This window comes from Rhagoletis pomonella, unplaced genomic scaffold (genome assembly GCF_013731165.1).
Source record: "Rhagoletis pomonella isolate Grant_MI unplaced genomic scaffold, Rhpom_1.0 Rhpom_scaffold_00006, whole genome shotgun sequence".
NCBI lineage: Eukaryota > Metazoa > Arthropoda > Insecta > Diptera > Tephritidae > Rhagoletis > Rhagoletis pomonella.
This window is the reverse complement of record NW_023458560.1, coordinates 61,764,075-61,786,823: the sequence shown is the minus strand read 5'-3', so window position 1 is coordinate 61,786,823 and position 22,749 is coordinate 61,764,075. Positions and strand designations below refer to the sequence as shown.

Genomic DNA, 22,749 nt, shown 5'->3' with positions numbered 1-22,749 from the left:
ATCTTTGTTCGTCATCGACCACGTTTCAGATGAGAGTTTTTGTTCGTCGACAGAGAGCTCTGTTTTTCGCTTGCCTACCGAACCGAAAGTAGCACCTGTTTTCAAGAGTTATTATTCGCTTGATCTCCAGGCTGACGTTATTGGTGGTGTTTATGCAGGATCCTAGGTAGATCAAGTTATAACTGGAAATAGTGACGTGAGAAATATAATTATTTAGTTGACTTTTTCCTGAGTGTATATTTGCAGAAGTTGTCGTGATGAGGAAAAGGAGTAATCGTTTAACCCTTTCCTATGTCAATGCCCAGCTCTCTACACAAGGCTTTGGAATATCGGAAGAAGACAAACTAAATTTTCTTTTCCATACAAAACAAAAAATTTCGAATATATTTTGTATGGAAAAAAATTTGTAATGCAGTCAGAAAAATATTATTAAAAATCAACGCGATGCTTTAGCTATTTAAAACTTGCACATTATTGCCCTGGAATTAAATGGGCTATTAAACTGCATACTCAAAAGAATTCTAAAAAATCTGAATAAAAAATTGAAAATTTAGCTGAAACTTTGCAGATATTTTATAATTTTTGCACAACCTTTGAAATGTGGATTTATATGGTGTTTGTTATATAATGAGCTAGACTTTTATGAAAAAATAATAAACATTAAATAAACAAAAGAAAAATAGACAAAATTGATCAAAGTGTTGATGACTTAATCAGCTGATCACAAGTGTAGTTCAGAGCTAGCAGCTTTCCCTAGAGGGAAGCTTCATTGCTCAGCTGGGCCCCAATATAACATCTAAATATGTATATACATACATACAAGTTACTGAACTAGATAATTCCTTTAGAATTTATGTTGCACCTGAACTTGCTATGTGAAAATTAATTCCTCTTTTTATTATCCTCTAATAGCTAGTTTAATAGCTAAAATGACAATACTGTCGCTAGCATGCTAACAAAATGTTAAAACGTTAATGAAAGGATATACAAACAAGCAGCAAATGGGTGTGTTTATTTACCCACCTGTTCATACGTGGCGTGGTTCAAAACTTTGATAGATTACTAATTAAATGCATAAAATTGATTTTGTGGAACAGATAGTAAAGAATGCATTTAAAAGCACCAACTTTATTACATACATACATACATATGTACGTACATATATGTATGGTGGTAATGTACATAGGTATGTACTTAGAATAAAATATTTTTTTTTTTTCATTGAAAATTTAACGATTAAAATGAATGCATTGTATCCTTGAAGAAATTGTGTGCTTCTCATGAGCAATGACTCATTTCGCATACATATTTACTATGTATAAGTATGTATTTCATTGTATAGCTACGCATTAGTCTGGTCCAAAAATTGTTTTTCCACTCACCCCTCGAAAATTTTATTTTATCAACTACATATCTGATCACCTATATATATATATATATACAAAGATAAGTATTTTATGTGTTCGTAACCACATAATGCACGAAGAGCTAAGCAGTTTTTTTTCATTCTATTCGATGTTTTCTGTTTTTGTGGAAAAAAAAAATATTGGAAAATAGGGTTACCAGCTATTTAAAAATGATTTAAAGATTCAATGGAATATTAAGTTAAAACTAAAAGCGTTTGAAGATATTTAGAAAATATCTTTCGGAAAGGGGTTGCCGACTTTCCAAATCTTAAACAACGTTTATTAAAATATTTAAGCTTATTTAATACTAGAATGTGTGTAGCAAACGGTAGCTTTGGACTAACATGTCTTCAAGTATGGTTGCCACTCATCTATAAACTAATTAACTTACATAAAGTTAAGTAAAACGATGCAATATGGATGTGCCTAATGAAAGCTTTTTGAAAATACTTTTTAGTGCACACCTATGCTGGCAACCCCGTTATAAAATATATTTTTTTTAAATCTCTTCAAACGTTTTTAGTTTTAATGTAGAAAATTAAATATTCTTTTAAATAATTAATAAATTTTCATCGTGCGGGGTTAAAAAAAGTTAAACAAATCCGTTGAGCTGTTCCTGCGTGATGTGCTAACGAACACATAAAACAACTAATTTTTATAAATAAGATATAAGATTATCGGTTATGACAAAATAGTAAGTAAAATTTTTAAGTTGGTTAGGCATCAAAGTTTTAAGTTTTGAAGATTTCTGAAGAAAAATATTGTTATTTCACGAAAAAATGTATTTTCTTCATAAAAACTACACATCGTCACCTGAAATGCAGAAAGACTGAAATGAAAAAAGTCATGACTAACAATTTCTTTTCATAAAACGATGTGAGGAGTTTTAATTCGATAAAATCCATCATATCAATCAAAAACTGAATTTTGAATTTTTTATAATTTAAGACTTTTTGCCTTTCAGCGACGATATTTGTTGCGTCTTTTTGAATTTCAAATGACGATATGTATTAACCAATTTGAAATTGATTTTTTTTTAATTTTCCATAATTCTGCGGGTGACAGCATGGAAATTCCAAAAAAATTGATTTTCCTGTGTATTTTTGGACCACCCTTATGTATGTTCATACATACTCACAAACACACGCATAAAGTTCGTTGAAAATTTTCACTGTCACAGATACTTTCAGATGAAATTCAATAATAAAACTTTCACATCGCTTTCCTCGTTTGCAACGATTAAGTTTAGCTTTTTTTTTTTTGTATTCCTCTGAGTTGTTTTCCTTTTCAGTTGTCTGACAAATGCTGAGCTGCTGCCAAAAAAGTTGCAAGCCAACGAAAAAACCCAAAACCAAAAAAGTTGGATGCGTCTCGTATCATTTATATGGAATTTAGCAGACAAATTCTGTGGAGGTTGTTGCAAGCAATGCGGCAACTGTTGAATCATTGCCTGCATTACTTAAATACATTTTTATGTTTGTATGTACATACATATATGTATAAAAACACATACACTGTAAGGCACAAGAACAAGAAGAAATTTTGGAAAATCCTATTGCATTGTCACTCATACCACCGGGTGGGCGGCGAGGCGATTTTGTGAAAGTGCACGCAGCATGAAAGCTTTTGTTATGACAAATTTCCACATCCGCTCTGAGGTAATAGCTATGATGGAAAAACCGTTTTTATTGTACATATTTCTTATTTTCTTTAAAAATTTCTCTTAATATTTGTATTCTTCACATGTTGCTACACTTCATACTCTTTTGTACAAACACTTTTTGAATCGCTTCTAGCACTTTGTTAGCGGAAGCTGCGCGTGTGATATATGTATGCGAAGGATAGTGAAAACATTTAAAATGATAAATGGCTGTTATTGCTGCTTTACGCATAATTTATTTGTTTTATTTTAAAGTAATAAAGGAATGTGGTTTTTCGATAAATCTTTTTCACTTTTAAATATAAATGACAGTCAAATTTGCTGCGTTGAGGGGGTTATATTTATGTATGTACATTGCAAAACTCTGTTTAATGAAGTTAGTTTTTAAGGGGATTTTAAGTTTCACTTTCATTAGAGTAAAAAATATGCAACAAACTTCTAATCACTGTCAATAAATGGGTTGTAATATTTATTAATGAAATTGGAAAACTCGTGTAAGTTGTCAACAACGTTTCGGAAGAAGTTGAAAGTTGTTTTCAGGCTTAGATCTATGCAATTGGCATGATGGGTGGAATGGTAATCATAATGAGGATGCAGGAGAAGAGGGGAGGAAAGTATCTGAAACCGGACTTGGGTATTCGAGTACAAACGTACAACCGTTTCAGAGATTTTTGCTCTTACAGAGTACACTAGAAATACTGAGCGGACACTTCTCAACGCTGTTGAAAGGCAACGTACATAACTAGCACGTTTGATGAAGAATAACGCGGACTAATGTACAGGAACGAAGTTCACGTTCCTCCACTCGGCCTAGATGAGGTAAGAATAGCAATAAACAAAGTTTAAAGTCAGCAAAGCCTCAGGTGCCGACGGTATAATGAGTGTACAGTTCAAAGCTGGCTGTGATGAGTTGAATGAGGCCAATGAATGTGTATTAGGGTAGTCCAAAAATACATGTGAAAAAGTAGAGTCGGGATTTGTATGCTCTCACCCCCTAGGATCTATACCGAAAAAATATACCTACCCCATTAAAAAAAAAAAAAAAATATTTAGAGGTCGCTCAAAGCGCTTAACGTTTCCCATGTGTGCAAAAAAAACACTTCTCGTAGAAATGATATGGAATTCTTGAAAATCAATATTTTTCGATCGGAAAACTCTGTTTCTCTTCAGGAGATTCCAAATAATAATACCCAATTATTTATTCAACCATTTTTTCATAGTAGCTATATTTTATATGTTCGCCAAAAAAACAAGAAAATGCCAAAAAATACAAGGGGGGGATAAATAAAAAATCGTTAGTATTAAAAAAAATGGTTTAATAAACTATTGGGTATTGTTATTGGAAGTCTCCTGAAGCGAACCAGAGTTTTCTGATCGAAAAATATTGTTTTTCAAGAATTTTATACCATTTCTACGAAGAGTTGAGCAACCTCCAACTATTGATTTCAAAATAAAAAAATAGGGGTGAACTTTTTTCGATATAGAAAAATACTAGGGGTGAGAGCATTAAATTTCCGACTTTACTTATTTTGGACCTCCCTAATATACATACATATGTATGTATACATATACAAATATTGCAAATTTATTAGACAATAATAATTTGGCAAACGCATTTCACTAAACTCGCTGACGTCTGAGGTTATATTGTGGCTGACTGTTTTGACGCTTCTTTTATCTACGAACTATTTGTTATGATATGCATTTGCTTTATTTATCGTTATTGATTTTTAGACGATACTATCTGTCTATCGAACACAAAGACTGTGCTAATCCTTTGTATAGTTACATATACACAAGCAAACATTACCGTAATAAATAATATTGATTAGTTTATTTAATAAAACAATTTTATTAAATTGTGAGTAAACTCATGCCAGCATAAGCGAAGACAAAATATAGGATCGTATGAATGTATGAATGCTGAGTAAATTGGCTGAAAGTACGATATGCAAATATAGCTAGTTAATACATATAAATAAGTACATATGTATATGCAAATTACCTACACATCTACATATATTATGTACATACGTATGTATGCGTATACAATTTGAGTGCTATTTTATATTGGATTTTCTCATATCAGCAAATGTCCTAGAATTATTTGCAAGTATATTCCTAATGTGCGCATTGTTTTCCATTCAGGCAACAAATTATGCAAACAAGAAAAGCTGCAATAGAGTGAGTCTATTTGTTTTTTACTGCATAAATTCATTGTCACCGAACATGCTCGTATGTACTTAGCAGAGCATAATTTTGCCAGCGTATAAGCAAATAGTATATGACCAGAGCGTGTCTGTGAAGAACCCCCAGTAGATTTGGCGGTAACATAACTGGCTGATAAAATAAATATGAGTGCCCATAAGTATGCTATATAGGGCATACATACATAAACAAGCACTTGTAAATACATGTGTTTGTAAGGACAGACATACATATGTACGTATGTATGTATATTAGAGTGGTCCAAGTTTTGCAAGGGGCAAAAAAAATTTCATCGTAGAAAACGGGGCACGCCTTTAGTTTTTTCCTTTTTATATCAACGTCAAATGCGCTACTGGATCGCTTTGAATCTGACAAAAATATTAGCTTTTTTTTTTATGAAAAGCTCATGACAACTGAAGCTTGTTTTGAAATATTCCTAGGCTGCTTAACCAATTGTTTGGTTTTTATATATGTACAAAATATTTCTAGATGAATATAGACATTTCATGAACATCCTCTAAATTTATATTAAGAAACGTAAAGTTTCGTGCCAGCACCTCTTTCGACAAGAGGAAAAATTTTGGTGCCCCAAACCCTATCTCGGAAAATTTTTTTTGGACCACTCTAATGTACATATGTGATATCATGTTTTGGTGTGGGTAGGCGAGCGTGTGATATTACTAACGATTGTTAACACATTCATATTCGTATTTGTATTTATCTTTAAATGTCATAACTTTGTATGTTGGCATATATATACATATATGAATGTATGGACACATCCTTGTGCATAATAAAGTAAAACAATGCTGTCGTCACACTGTCGCCGCTTGAAGAAATTCATTTTATGCTAGTCAGAAAGGATCATTGCTGCAGCTGCATATAAAAATACTGTTTTTTTTTTACATATACCCAGTTAACTGAAATTACCGTCTTGGTAAAAGTTACTCAGTAGTAGACAAGCATCCTTTGAGTTGATGACAGAATACGAGAAAAAATCCAAAAGGTTTTTGAATATTTTTACTTGTCGATAAAATAATACAAGTAATTTTTAGCAAAAAAAAAACCGACTTCAACTCTCATATAAAAAAAAAATATATATATATATCTCATGATCCACTGATCGGATCTTAACCAGATTAGTATGGGACCACCTCTGAGACACTACCTTTCCGATGCAAAAATTATCGAAATCGGTTGACGTGGTCCAAAGTTATGCGGTAACATACATAAAAAAAAAAAAAATAAAAAAAAGATTCCGACGAACTGATAACCTCCTCCTTTTTTGGAAGTCGGTTAAAAATAAAATGATATTTAAAATTTTTGTGACCAATATAATTTTGATTAAACTGAAACTGGGTTAGTTAGTATGGAGCACATAGATAAGCTACTCCCTTTAACTTTGCAAAGAGAACTTTAACGTTCAGAACTGTTTATTTCCTGGACACTGTCATCTGCAAATACATGACGAAACAAAACAAGCAATTTGTAGAGGCAAGTTTTTATTAGCGGTTAGTAAAAAAAAGAAAATTTGACTCGCGTACAACCTAACGGGTAAATTTTAATTTTTTCCAATTAATATATGTATGTACGTTCCAAATATGAGTAATTTCCGATTTACCAAATATCTCGGCTTCTGCGCCACTTATCGTGCAATTTTTTTTTTTTTGTGGAGTTATTTTTTTCATGTATGTATGTATGTAATACACCTGCCACCTAGAGGCATTGAGACATTGCATTGTCATCGGGTTTTGAACTAAGTTTGAAGTTTGAAGTCTTTAGCTCATCGAAAATTTGTTTAAAAATGTATTGCAAGATTTGATTACACACAGGTGAAAATTAATAAAAGCTTGTACAAATAGCAAGCCTTCCCAAAAGAAAAACATCTTCTTTTTCTTATTTGGCACTAAAACCGTTTATTGGTTTGAGCCGAGACCAAGAAACTCCGTCGAACACGCGAACATCGCCATATTGGTAGTTTATCTCTAGGCAGCCCCCAAAGCGTTGTTATCTTTGTTCGACAACGGCCACGTTTCTGTACCACATGTGTAAAAGAACGGGCATCATGAGAGACTTGCAGAACGTAGTTTTTATTCGACCAAAAAGGGCTGTTGTTTTCAATTCTGCTTCCTTCTCTATGCTGTAAATCTCTAAGAAAAATGACCTGACGAAATGGTTGGGGTATACCGATCAGATATTACTGATATAACTGATATTATCAATAAGCATTTGTCTAAACTTTCAATTAAAAAACAAAATTAACCAAAATAGCAAATAACGGAAGGTGAAACCCCACTTTCCCAATTGCCAGAACACTTTGACCATCCCTGAATGGCCAAATCATGTAGAGTTTGCGTAATCTAAGAAGGCAGGATATCGGCACAACCACTACAGTTATCACCGGACATTGCCTTATAGGACTAGGTACATACAGCTCGTCTATTCGAACCCGCGAACGATTCCTACAAAAGTTGCCTGAATGAGAATGAAGAGGAGAGCAAACAACACTTTCTTTACCAATACCTAGGGGTCGCCTTTTTCCATTTTTCGGTGACATCTATTTTTATTCGGTAATACCAAAATTTTTTTTAAAATAGTTCTACTGGAATAATCTTTAGCAAAAGTTTCAAATTTGATTTATACTAGGCTCTATACTCCGAAATCAGAGTTTCAAACTCTCTAACAAATATCTTTACTTTTTATTGCACTAAATAGCTTTGGCTAAGTGGGTTATATGTTCGTCCAGAAAAATATGTATGAACGTAGTCAAAAATGTTTGCTTACAAACATACTTTTTATTTGCTGACTCGTCCCAACAAATAAACGGCTTCGAAAAAAGTTCTATGTGTAATAAGTACGAGCTGGAATTTATAATTAAATAACCCGTCAAATGTAATTTAGTTCAGGATAATGTGCTTTTTTAAGTTCTCTCTAAAGATTCGTTTGCACTGCAATAAGCGGACATGTTTTTCATTTTCCTTTATACATACATCCTTCCAATAAATCTTCATAAGCCAGTATAGTCCATGTTATCCTGCGCTTTGCTTATTTCATAAAGTGAAAAAAATTTGTAAAGTGGGACTTGGTGAGCTTTATCGCATTGAGGTTTGTAGGTGATGGCACTTTTGCTCACAGAATTAGTTCTTAGACACTTACATATATACTTATGGAATTTAATTTCATAGATACACAGATAAAGGGTAACTTGCGTAAGCACTTACTTGGGTTAAAGAAAAATAGTTTTGATTTTACTGCACTTTAATACCGATAAATAGTCTGAGGTATGAGAACGTTTTACAACTTGTATGTATAGCTTTGTGGTAGCTTTATTCGAGTAGTTATTACATTTTAGATTTATTCTCGTCAGAGTAAAATTTAACTCCCGCTTTGTAGCTTAAAGCTCTTTTTTTCTTAAATAATGTTCAAAAATTTTAGTAATTATGACTAGCATAAATTCTTCAATTCTCATCAATTTTGCTGACTCACTCCTGATACGATACATTCGGGTATTTAAGTAAACATGCTCTATCAACAAATTTGTCCATTTAACCAAGAGCCACTTGAGTAGCTCACAGCACCAAAATAACCATACAAAATCGACCAACTATCGATGCTGTTAAAAGTGCCACTGATTGTTTATTCCAATGATTTTTACTTTTTCGGTAGCCAGTTTTGTTGACACTGCGCACACATTTTCGTTTGAGAGTTTATACGAGTATGTATGTAGTGTGAATTTTTGGAGTGCAAAATTTAATGGAAAATAAAGTAAAAATTTGTTTTTTGGCTTTTCATAGAGTGCATTTAAGAGTCTTTAAATGTTTTGCTTTCTGGTGAGTAAACAAACTAAATGGTCTTTAAAAGTGAATATAATACAGTTGTCTGCTTTTTAAACTTTTAGCAATATTTACTTTAGAGCTTTTATTAGTCAGTTAGATGGCTAGATTAAGGTGTCTGAACCAAAAAATTAAATTAAATAAATAAAAAATTATGTATACATATGTATGTACATATGTACAAGAAAAAAGAAAAAAACAGCGAGAATTTCTTATGCGTACAATATCGAGCCCTAACCGCCAAAATAACGTAAGCGACATTTTTTTCAAAATTTTATTTTTGATGCAGAAATATTCCTAGAGCATCTAGATGCATTTCTGCATCAAAAATAAAATTTCGAAAAAAATGTCGCTTACGTTATTTTGGCGGTTAGGGCTCGATATGTATAAGGAGCATTCCATCGTTGGTACAGAACGAATCGTACGAATTTTTCGAGTTTACGGTTATATCTAAAAGTAAAATAATAGGTTATAAAACAAAGTATCGAGCTTGTATGGTAAATAAAGTACTAAGAAAAAATGAAATTTTTTTCTGAAATATTCCCGAATGCCTAATAAATCCAAAATAAATTGCCTATTTGAGTGGAACAGCTCTAGTCTACCAGTGGTTAGAGGCTTTTACTACCACTCTGCAGGGTCTGGGTTGTATCCCTGGTCCGAGCAACATATAAATTCGAAAAAGTTTTTTCTGACAGCACTCGCCCCTCGGCAGGCAATGGCTAACCTCCAAGGGTATTTCTGCCTTAAAAAAGCTACTCATAAAATCCATTTGCCCTTCGGAGACGACATAAAAGTGTAGGTACCTCCTTTACTTTTTACTTCTTCTTATTTGGGAAGCGTTTGTCGGTTTGGGCCGAGAACAAAAAACTTCGCCAGTTGCAGATTTTGCGCCAGTTGTTCATCTCATTTTCATGTAGAAAATTCTAAACGGAATTTTATTTGTAATTTTTTCAATGATGGCTATTTGTACCCCTTTTTAAGTAAGATTTTAAATAGAATAGAAATCATTAATAAAAAGGAAGTCTTTTATTTTCCAGATCTATACAACGTTTTAGGGCGCGCTAAACCTTAAACTTTATTTTTATATCTGCAGCTTTTGCAAAAACTTCCTTAGGTATTCCTTTAGAATACTGTTTTAAGCAAGAACATTTTTTCAAATTTTATAACACAATTTTTGCATTTGAAAAAAAAAAAATACCCTCTCAAATCTTCTTTTGAATAGTTTGTAGTTTATCGATCGATACACAAACGTCTGAGATATAGCGAATTTAAATGACTATTTTGTTAAAATTTTCTATCACAGTATGATGTTTTAATTCGTGCAAGGGAACGGAGCCGAAATCACGCGATGGAGCGTCGCGAGCGCACTCCAAAACGCTTTATAACCCGGAAAAACAAAAAAAAAAGGTCCCTTTTTTATTAATGATTTGTATGTAAAAAGACCTGATCTGTCGATTGAAATAAATAAAAATTGTATAAATGTATTTTTTTTATTGGGATTTTTAAAATCTCTTAATTTTGAATACATATCGAATTTTATAAAATACTCATACTCTTCAAATATTTACACACTGGTTATCAGAGCTGTGTAAGTGTGAAATCATTTTCAATTTTAAATCAACAATTTTTTTCTATCCAGTTTTCATTACTTATTCTTCGCTTAGGATTGAGGTTTAAAATTTTTGAATTTTCCATTCTCTCAAAGCAGTTATGAATTCACACATCAACATATTCATAGCAAGATTGAAAAAACCAATGCCCAATCAAAAAAAGGTTTAACACTGAATGAGTATTGAAAAGGCTGCAATCTTTTATGTGTGTGCATTCTTTAACTCAGTACCAATCATTAGTTCAAAGACACCCTGGTAAATAACTTTTTGATAAAAAGGAAGATTTTTGACAATTGCTCAATTGTAAAAATTCAAACCGGCGTTACCCAATTTAAGTTTTTTGGTAGAGGCGATTTTATATCATATGTTCGGGATTCTATATAAAACAGTTGTATTAACATTTACGTTTTAAATATAATTCATGTTTTATCTTCAAAATGTTTAAAATTTTCTTTAAATTAGATAACTACTTCGCATAAGCTTTACATTTAGGTTGATAAAATTTTATTGAAAATATTTTAAAAATCCTAGTGTCTTTAATAAAAAAATAGCTCATCATAAAAATTGTATCGCCGTTCGGCGTAAGTTTGTAGGTCCCTCTCATTTGTGTGACAGCAAAGGCGCACGCTACAAATCGGAGGAGAAGCTCGGCCAAAACTTAGCAAAAGTGGCAAGGCCAAAATATGATTATTATAAATAAATTTAGTTTCAAACAGGTCGCAACCCTCTTCAAACCCCTCAAAAGTATTCCCAATATTATTTAGTTGTGAACCCGCATGAGTCCGAAATTAGCATTTTTTACCAGAATTTCCAGATTTTACCGGAAATCGTACTTGGTTTTCTGGCAACTGAGAGGACAAATAAGAGAGTACGTAAGGTCATCTCTTTGTCAGAAGCTACCTGGTGGAAAATTCTGGTAAATCTGTCAAAAGATCCGATGTAGTGTGTTTGACAACCAAATTCTAAACAAAAGAGAAGTGCACTCTGCTAATGCATGTTGAAAAGTAAATAATTCCTTGCTTGAGTGGATGCTAATGAGTTTTGGTTAAATTACAAAACGCTTAAAAAGGTATTAGCCGTAATTTTACGTTTAAAACCTTTGAAACTTTAACACATTACCACCCTATACTCTATATGTGATTGACCATTGAACTAAATCGTTGTTTATTTGGGTAAGATTAAAATATATTTTACTATTCAATATTGGAGTTGGTGTGAAACAAAAATTAATAATTTATTGTTATGTATGCAAATGAGAACTACAATTCTGAGCTTATTGAGCATCTCTTAGTCAAACACAAAGGCAATTTTGCTTGATCAAGTTTCGAATCTAAGAAGAAAATGTTTTTAACAAACAAAAGGTTAATAATAAAATTTGAAGGATTTAAGATATTGCGTATGGTAGCATGAAACGTCACAATCTTCTTAATTGTCAGGCTGTTGATATGGCTACGAAAAAGTGACAATGGAAACACATAGCTGAAGATTTCATACTTACAGTGGGATAAACTTCAAACCTCTAATATAAATTAGTTAAATTTAGTTATTATTTTTTTTATCAATTTTAAGTTTTCGTTTGGAATAATTTTCATGAACTTATCTATTAGGAGATCTCTTTCCGATATCTATTGAAATTTTGACATCCTCACTTTTTGGAAAAAGAAGTTCAAGATACAAGTTTATGTGCAAAAAATAAATTAAACAATAAAAGTCTCCTTATATTTATGGAACTTATAATAGAAAAATTTTTATTTCATTACCCAGACTTTATGAATAGCCTACTCTATAAGTAATAGTAGAAATTCCGAATTAGTAAGTTCAGTCAACACGTCATTCAAAAGTTTTGAACAAAGTCACTTTTCTCTTTTGTGAAAATTTGGGACTATCTTATGCGAGTATTGTCGACAAAATGTTAGTCAATGAATGACTAAAAATTAACGAATAAATGGTTAATCGCGATTAATGATTAAAATTAATTAAGCGATCGCTGTGGTGTAGTGGTTAGAAGTGCGCACTACCATTCCGCAGGGTGAGCGTCCGAGCCCAGTTCCGGCAAAAAAAAAAAGAAAATGTTTTTTGTAATAGTGGTCGTCCCCCGGCAGGAGTCGGCGTAAAACTGTAGGTCCCTCCCCTTTGTGCGACAACGCCAAGGCGCATGCCACAATCGGAGGAGTAGCCCTAACATATGTCGGTGGTCCTCTGCAATAACGGCACAATTCAAAATTTCAGGTTTAGAAAAATACATAATTTGAAAGCTTACAGTATGACTGCATATAATCCGGAATAATTACGTTCCAAGACATATTATTGCTAAATTACGAAACAAAAAATCTTTAATTGGCTCTACTGAAATATATGAAATTTTTAGTTGTGTCGATATGTAAGCGCCTTTCTATTATTATTAGTAATCATCAATAGAATTTCAAATTACATAAACCCAGTCACAGCCCTTTTTTGTATTCGACGCTTCCCGAAATCACATAATACATAAAATAAATAAAAGCTGTTTTGATTAGTATTACATAAACTGGAAACTGTTAAAAATAAGTGCGCTTGTGTACAGAGATTTTAGAACCTATTTAGTTCCTAAAATGTCTGTTTGCAACACATAACAATAAAAATGCACATCAAATTGCTAAGAATGATGAAGGAAATCGATTCAGACATGCCTGTTTAACTGGCCGTGCGTGCTCAAAACAAACACATGTTAATTAAGGAGCTATTCAAGTATTATGTAACCCCCAGTGGAAATCGGGGGTCTTGGTTTCCTTATTTTTAATAACAACGGGCAACATTTCTTCAAATAAGTAAAACATTAATTACACACGCACACATTTTGCCTGCAATTTCGATCACAATTGAACACTGCACTTCACTCTCGTTTCGAATTTTTGAAAGCGTTTTTTAAGCTATTTAGTGGTTTAACACTTCTTGTGCGCACTTGATATTGTAAAAAAAATATGCGCAATTCGATCCATAACTACATTTTTTTGTAAAGAACGCCCGTTTGCTTTAAATTTGTAAAAATACAATTATTTTTTTATTTTGTATACGTCTGTCATTTGTTACAAATGAAGAAAAGTCCAAGAGTTGCCAAGTATAAATATCTTTATATCTATTTATTAAAATAATAATTTACAATAATAATTTATTTAATTAATACTTTATTAAAATACAAATTTGAAGTGCAAATACATTTGTAAAACTGTTTATCACAAAATGTTATTAATTGTTTGCAAGCATACTATAGTTTTCATGCATTTTGAGAATAAATAATCTAATATGTGTACATATATATCGTCGTTTAAAGTACAAAACCGCGTATCGTCATTCTTCAAAACCGTGTGACTGACATTGGCTGCCAAAAATTGGATTTGCTCACAAAAACTCTTGGCTCAATTCTTATCCATTCGTCCTGAAATATACTAGCCAGAATACGTTTGCTTTATAAAAAAGATAACCATTTTGAAATATGGGTGACTTTACTCTCTAGAAAATAATTTATGCAATTACGCGGTTTTGCATTTTCTTGATACGCGGTTTTGTACTTTAAACGACGATATGTATAGCATGTACTTACGGCGGCCGCCGTAGCAGAGTGATTACATGTGCGTACTTCCACTCCATAGGACCATGGTTAAATACCTGGTCAGATCATAACACAAAATAGCAGTCGTCCTTCGGCACGCAATGGCATACCTTCTAGTATATTTCTGCCTTGAAAACTCTTCTTATAAAATCAGAACTCATGCCTCAAGTTTGAGCAGAAGTTCGGCCAAACACTTAGAAAAATATTTTAGCACCAAATATTTATTTGTTTACTTATTTTAAGGGAGATGGCAATCTTCTGGTTTCACATTTTGGGTACAAAAATTTCAACCCTGATACAACAAATAGTATTAGTACTGAATGATAATGACAGATTGCATTCCCATAAACGTCCAATCATACATGATTGAGTTTTTTTTTTGCATTCACATTCTCTATGTGAATGGGTATCAACCATTCCATAACACACTACATATTTTGTGTTTGCAATTTGTAACCAATCTCAAGAGTGGTTGTTAAATTTTTTAAATCAAACAATCACATTTTTTAAACGAAAAAAATGAGAATGCACACTCAATTGATTCAATCATTACACAGCTCTGCTGGTTATAAATGTTATCTTCTTGCTTTTTACAGATACTACCGTTTACTTCCCCATGTCTGCAGTTAAATTCAATCTTCCATTCAACGAGAAGTCACAGAGTATATTTTCCAAAATACCAATTGGACGCTTTCAAATACTACCCGTTACTACCATCGACTACCTTTACACCTTAGAGAATAACGATCTCTTGCGCGTCAATAGCAGCACCGGTGAGGTTTTCATGAAGGATGATTATCAAACCGCACACAAGAGGACGAAAATCATCTTAAGCGCCATTGCGCGTAACGCCCACAAGGCGCCTAATAAAATACCACAAATGACTTTGGAAGTGACGCCACAAGCGGAAGCCGCATACTGCAGCAACTTGGAAAATGTCTGCTTTTGGGCCGGAGCACAGTACACGATTATCGAGGATGTAAGTCGGGAGACGACTGCCATTGATGCGATTGAAATGATTTCATTTGAGCCAATACGCGTGGGCACCTTGAATCCACGTGCCACACGTTACCTCTGTCCCACCATGGATGTGAAGTATACGCTGCAGAATGGTGGCAAATATTTCACTTTAAAAAATAATGAACTCTACACTAAAATGCCATTGGATTTTGAGTATTTCAATACAACAGAGGTGGCGAATCTCGCGGTCAGCGTTGCCTGTACGGTCAAAGTGAGTGAGGAGAAAGTGGTTACTTACAACAAGACGCTGCCTGTAGCGCTTTTAGATCGTAACGACAACGGGCCGGAGTTGCAAAACGAGGACGCATATAATTTCTTGCTGGATAATCCACATTTTAAGCAGGTGAGTGAGGGGCGGACGGACTATGTCTGTAGATGGGGAAGGGAGTGATAAATATGTTTACACACTGTGATTTACCATCAGCCCTGGCATTGAATAGTTGAAGTTAAATTATTGATTGCTTACGCTTTGGCTTATCGCACGCTACTTGCTTACCACATTCGCCATAAAACAAGTTTATTTTATTATTTTTAGTCAGTTTGACTATTATTATTTGTCTGCCAGTGCGTCTATCGCCTTTCGTGCATTTTTGTTTTTTTCCCCCACTTTGTTGTTATTGCATGATACCGGCAACTTTAGTGGTAAACTAATTCGCATCACGCAACCGGTATTCGTCTGCTTGTTGGGCGACTATAAATGTTCGCCGATATACATATGTATACAAGTAGACATGCCTTCTATCTGCGTACTCCTTAATCATTATGACCGTCTGCTCGCTGTCTGGCTTGGATGTCTTCCTTATAGCGCGCCCTCTTTCATTTGTCTTGACTGCCGGTTAGCGGTTGGAGGTTAAACTTAATTTGTGAATTGCCATTCATTTCCTGCATTAATTTTTATTTATTTTTTGCTGAAAAACAAACCTTAAATTCTGCTTTCGAATTCGGTAAGTGGCATTGATTTGTTTTAAGTAATTAGTTAGCTTCGTGGAATGTATTTTAGATATCTATAATTGGAATTTAGAGGACCTTGGTTCCGACTTCAACTTGCATCACAAATCTTTCTTTCCTGTATGATAAGAGATTATCTTAGCAAAACTTTTTTCTGTTGAATTGCACTCATGGTCCTCGCTATAAAGGACTATAAAAAAGCTTGCCTTGGATGGGCATCTTAAGGAGAATACTAAAGTTAGCGTGGTGACCGATCTTAAATAGATCTACCCATACTAAAAATTCTTCGCATATGCCAATTAATTGTGAAATCAGCCTAGAACAGGTAAAAGGCAGAGTTTAAAAAAAATGTATAATTGTCTCTCGTGTCGATGGATCCAAAGTGGACAGTGGCTTAGTACCAGATATATTTTATGAATGTTCTATGCAGATGCATATTTTCACTTTTAAGCTTCTACCACGAGCAGGCACGGTGAATTGAGAGTGCCTTCAGAGCAATAGGAACAACCACGAAGCAGTGCAGTAAAAATTCAGCTTTTTTCAGGCTTCTCAAAAGGCAAACTACTGAACTCCAGGCAGAGATTGTGAGTCGGCGTAGAGCTTGACGGCAAGATAAATAGTCATCCCGGATAGGAGGATGGTTCCAGGTGCAGAAGTTCATGCATGTGGTGACATTTTTTGATCGTCATTTACCAGGTAGTGGCGAAACACGACTCTTGTGCATCTGGTTGAAGCAGCTCACGACTTACGGCGTTTACCGGGTAGCAACCGAACATCCTTGCGAATGCGCGTCCGCGTCAACTGAGATTAGACGAGCATTCAGCGATGGTTTGTGAGCAGAGTTTGGGACCCACCACGTACAAACCCCTGCTAATGAAAAGTTCAATCCACCCTCCAGCATAAAGAGATCCATCAAGCTACGTGGATGAATGCAGATCGAAAAACGAGATACCAAATTCATTATGTTGTGATAGACGGAAGACACTTTGCTTTGGACATGCGTACGTTCCAAGGATCTAACATTCAAGTAAATATCCAGCAATGTAAAGAAAGCTTAAAGCTCCAATCGCAACAGACCGACAGCATCTTCGCCGCTTGTCCCTCACACCTGCTTTCTGAGACCGCTCTTCAAGAAGCCGGCTAATTCGAGAAGGAGAACCAGCGTCCGTGAGGTCACCAGGGACTTGTAGCACGCATTGGACGAAGCTACAGACTGGATGCCTTTTGATGTCGCCCCAACACTACCTGCACGACGAGGCCCAGACGCTCCCCATTAAGGAGCATAACACAATACTATGCAAGCAGTTCCTAGAAAAGTGTCACAGACGCAGGCATCCGAACAGACAACTGCTTGCAGAAGAGCTCTCGACAAGGCACGTCAGGAGGTATCTCTACGAACTGACGGTCGAAGTCCAAAGGTTCATAAAACAACCTCTTGGCCCAACTACATACCGACAGGCCTTAAACGGCATCCACAGGGAGACGGTCTCGAGTTATATAGACTCTCGGTCTGTGAATGCCGTTTTAGGCTCACAACCACCCGACGTGGACGGGACAGAGCTTGGTCCCGGGAGACCCGCACCACAATAGCTCACTTCGCTCTGGCTATTGCAGCAGGCTAAACTCGCACCTGAGCAGAGTAAACGTAGATGTGCCCAGCCAGTGCCCGGCATGCGGAGAGTCGCCACATGGCTCACAACACCTCTTCACATGCCCCCAAAACCCCACCCAGCTAAGGCCCCTGTCCCTATGGACGGACCCTGTTGAAGTTGCGCACTTCTTGGGCCTCCCCTTAGCTGAAGCAAACGACGACGTTGATGGAGGAGCCGACACTAGCGGGGTTTAGTAGCCACCACACCGATCATTACGTACTGTCACCGAAAAAGTAATCGGATTCCAGCGAGCCCATGCGAGCAATTAGTACGATGAGGAACGTCACGAAGCTGTAGATAGAAAAGATGCCACCTGCATTGCCGGGATCGGGCGCAACCAGAGCTGTGTTGGATCGATTTAAGGAGATAAAGAGGGAAGCGAGACGTATTTGTCGTAATAAGAAAACGGAGGCCAATATACTTGAGTGAAAAGAGCTTGAAATGCTGAGCGGCCGAAAATGTTATCAGAAAGTTTGACGGCTTGCTAAAGGGTTCAAGACCATGGCAAATTTCTCTAAGAACAACCATGGTGATCTAGTGACCAATGTCCAGAATGCACCTAAATTATGGAGTGAACACTTGTCCGCAATATTGAATGACAGCAGCACTGAAGGTATTGGGGAATACGAACCTGTCCCCGTCGATGATAATGGAGTCGATGTTCAGCTTTTCAAGCACTGGTGCGAGGAATTGATAAGGGGCATATATCAACTCTTATGAAGAATATTGTCGGACTAACGCATGCCCATCGACTGGAGTTTCAGTGTACTCTGCCTAATCCACAAGAAACCTGATTCTGTCATATGGCGTATAAGGTCCTAACAAACGTATTGTGTGAAAGGATGAATCCCACCAACAATAAACTGATCTGATGCCTTATCGACATCATCGGTAACAAAAAAACGCCAAGTCCATGCAGCCTTTTCCAAGGAATAAGGAGGCAAAATGAATGGGTCTGCAGAGGGCTTTCCAGGTAAAGCCCAATTTGAGCCGCGTAAAGGTAAAACTGGGCGCAATTTGCCATCCTTTTACTGTAGTTGTGAGCGAGGAAGAAAGATGTAATAATAAGGAAGACGTGTAATCCATTAAGCAGCCCCTGTGATTGTCAGAATTCTTGGGCGGGGGAGGCTATTTTTTCGAAATGCTAACCGCAGTATTTCCGGAAGGGCAGTCTAGTCTGGATTCGCCAAAGGGGATGAAAAATGGATCCAGGTAAAAATTCTCCTGATTATCACATCCGCTCTCAGTGGCCACAGAGTGAACTGTTGGCAAGAGCAGACCATCTAACTTAACCTTTCAAAGCTATTATAAGTTTTAAGCCTGTTTGGACAAATGCTAGAATATTTTTTCATTAATCATTCGTCTACATTTGTTACAGGACGACCCCATTGGGAGCAAGATCATTTTCACCGACAAAGATTCGCTCAAATCGAATGCGCACTTAACTTATCAAATTTTCAACGACACCAGTGAGTTGGTGCGTCCCGATTGCACAGCTTTCGAGTCAGATCATACCGGCAAACGAAAATCAATTTTTAGCTGTCGTATGTTATAATGCAGAAGATAATTTTTTTGTATTGCTGGTTGTTAAAATTTATAAATTTTTCAGAAATACATTTCGCACGCAATGGCATACTTAGTCAATCTGACTATTGTTTCTCCTTGGTCGCCAGTGATAGCACGATTGTCGCGAATACAACAAAAACCGTAAGGCCTTCGCTTGTTCAATTTGAAAAGTAGAAAATTTTCACATTTCCTTACAGGCCAAAGCGAATATTTGCATACGCACCGATCCGGGTAAGATACACGAGGCTGATCGGCCACGTGTCATGGAGTTGCGCCAGCATCGTGGTAAGGGTCGGCGTTTAACCAACTCTGCTGAGTCGATATTCGACAGCGATGATCGGGGTTTCTTAACGCCAAGCATTTTGAGTAGCTATCCGAAGGATGTCTTTATACATCGCACTGCCATGTCGTATAGTCGAGTGGCCGAACCAGAGCATTTTTTAAGTTTAATAGAAATGTCGGCGGTACAGTTCACAATTGCCGAGGATCGTAGTGGCGCTTTTGGTATAACAACGACGGCTGGCATTGTATATGTAAAGGATACGAACGCGCTGGAGAGCTCGCCGGAAACAGTTTACTTGTGAGTAGGTTTAAAATAATATTAATTCTAGGGAGTCAATATTAGTATTGGGAATCTTACACAACATTGCCTACGATGACTACGCTACCATCTCCTTTCTCCTTTTGTAATTTCCTTTACACTTTTCCTTCTAATTTCTTTACAGTCTCAACATCAGCTGGCATGACGCCTATCAGCGTTCGTTTGTTGTCAATGTGCATCTCGTCGATGGACATGTCGACAATGCGACCTGCGAGCAAAAGCTCAAATCTCGCAGTCAAACTTGCGCTCAGTTAAAATACCAGAAGCAATGCACGAAATTTTGCGGGCTCGGCACCAATGGTGGCGCATGTGTGTGGCGCGGTTCGAATGCGGGTTTCTTCGGACGCAATTACGCCTCGTGTGTACCCGATGCTACACATTGTCCGGACAATATTTGCGATCCGCTGGAAGAGCTTAATACTTTTATTTGTCCACAGGACTGCGTTGGAGGTGGCAAAATTATGGGTCCACACACAACCAACAACAATAAACGTGGTATTTACTCTGCGTCGGGTACTTGCACTTGTGAGGACAATGGCAAATGCCTATGCGCGCCACTCGATGATGAAGAGCCGCGTCCGAAACGCAAGCGCAAAAATGAAGCAAAGTCAACTGATGCCACGAAATTGGCCCAATTCGGTGGGCTGGAGAGCAACGCGTTGCCAACGCAAAATATTTTAAACAATGAAGTGTTAGACCGCGATGCAATGAGCATTCATGTGGCCGGTTTCACCTGTGGCAGATCTTGCATTCTACTCGTTTTCACCTGTCCGCTCGTGCTCATCGTTCTTATTATTTGCTTAATTGCATCACAACGTAATCTTGTGCGTCGTGCATGTGGCAAGGAGGCGCTCGTACAGAAGTCATCTGCGAATGGTGGCGATTGTGATGTGCGTAATGGTGATGTGCCGCTGATGCAGCTTGAAAGTGGTTTGGTAAAATTCGATATGGCGGACTCGAAATGGGAGTTCGATCGTGCGAAGCTTCAGTTGGATGTGGTGCTGGGCGAGGGAGAATTCGGTAAAGTCGTGAAGGGTTATGCCACCGATATTGCAGATATACCTGGTGTTACCACAGTGGCAGTCAAGATGCTAAAGAGTGGCGCCAATTCTGTAGAGTATATGGCCCTATTGTCGGAATTTCAATTACTACAGGAGGTTTCGCATCCGAATGTGATAAAGTTGCTGGGCGCCTGCACCAAAGACGATACACCATTGATCATTATTGAGTACGCGAAATATGGGTCGCTACGCAGCTATTTGCGCTTGGGGCGAAAGATCGAGTGCTCGGGCGTCGATTTCACCGACGGCGTGGAACCAATGACTGTGAAGAATATTCTCGCGTTTGCATGGCAAATTTGCAAGGGTATGGCATACTTGACGGAGATTAAGGTGAGATGGTTTAAGTATATATTTTAAGTTTTTAGAATACAAATTTGTAGCTTTTAATTGTCGGCAGCAAAAACATTGCTGATAAAAAAGGCCTCAACAGTCTAAAGTGACTGAGGGTTATTCCAGACAGGTCAGACTGCTCCAGAATTGAAAAGCTCATTGTGCCGCTGTGGTTTTTGCTACTTCACGCAGTCCAAGAATGATACAGAGAAAATTGTCTAGAATTGAAAACATTTAAATTCTTGGCCCACAAGGACGAATAGGTATTGAACATGTCCCTTTAAAACTTTATCCTTGAATATGCTTAAAAATTTCTAATAGTTATTTTTAGGAAACAATGTATGTTAAGAACTCGAATTTCGTCCTTTTAACTTTATTAGGGGTTTTTAAATACCTATTCGTTCTTCAGCACCAAAAAATTTTATTCTTTTCAATTCTTGAGACTTGTATCTTTTATTTTAGACCCATACTGTTATGCAGTGTCTCAAAGTTCAAACGCAAAGAACGGCTGATAGCCCTAACATCATTGCGTCTAAAGCATTGGAATTGTGGTAGGACGAAAAGTGGACCAAACGGTTTTCCAAGCACTGACGCATAGCTGCCCATTTTACTTAAGACTTAGAAGAAGGATTAGAAGGTCCTATTTCAATACATGCGGCCCATAAACGCAGCACCTCAGTTTGGCCTTCATCCGCTAGACTACAGTAGATCGCCGATTATGCATATGATTACCATATGTCCACCCCATGGATTGTAATCTGTTTCCTATCAATGCTCTTAGCTTAGTCCCTCTCTGCTTGAGATGGAATTCGTCTAACTTTTTCAGAAAATGCTTGGTTGTTTTTCAGGCGCCGGTATAGCAGCAATGCTTCTTCTGAGCTTTATTCATGAGATCTCTGACGTACGTCCGTCTCTATATGCTTGGAGCTGTAAGTGTATCCGATCCAAAAAGACGCCACAAAGAAGTGCCCTGCGCCAATCCATCAGCTAATTCGTTAAGTTGAATGAGCTTGTTGCATTTTGCAATGAAGTTCAGCCTAAACTTACATTTCTGGATTAGTTTTGAGGAATGCGCGCAGTCTTCAAGGCCTTTGGAGCAGCTCGGCGGCCAGTCAAGACACTGATTTGATGTTCACGCCATCTTTCGCCAATTATCCAGGCTGCTAATTTAAGTATTGCAAATAACTCCAATGAGAAAAAAAACTGTTGCCGTTATACTTAAAGCAGCAAAGCATCTGAAGTTACTCTTCAACTTCAGCTCTATT

The 22,749-nt window shown here is 36.4% G+C and overlaps 1 protein-coding gene across 1 annotated transcript in view; it reads left to right on the top strand.

Annotated features, from left to right (window-relative positions):
• LOC118742016 (proto-oncogene tyrosine-protein kinase receptor Ret-like) overlaps positions 1-22,749 on the top strand; it is a 45,723-nt gene that overhangs the window by 16,847 nt on the left and 6,127 nt on the right. Inside the window, 5 exon segments of the mRNA XM_036473985.1 lie at positions 14,903-15,669; positions 19,305-19,470; positions 19,536-19,633; positions 19,690-20,072; positions 20,218-21,484. Coding sequence (XP_036329878.1) covers positions 14,903-15,669; positions 19,305-19,470; positions 19,536-19,633; positions 19,690-20,072; positions 20,218-21,484 — 2,681 coding nt within the window.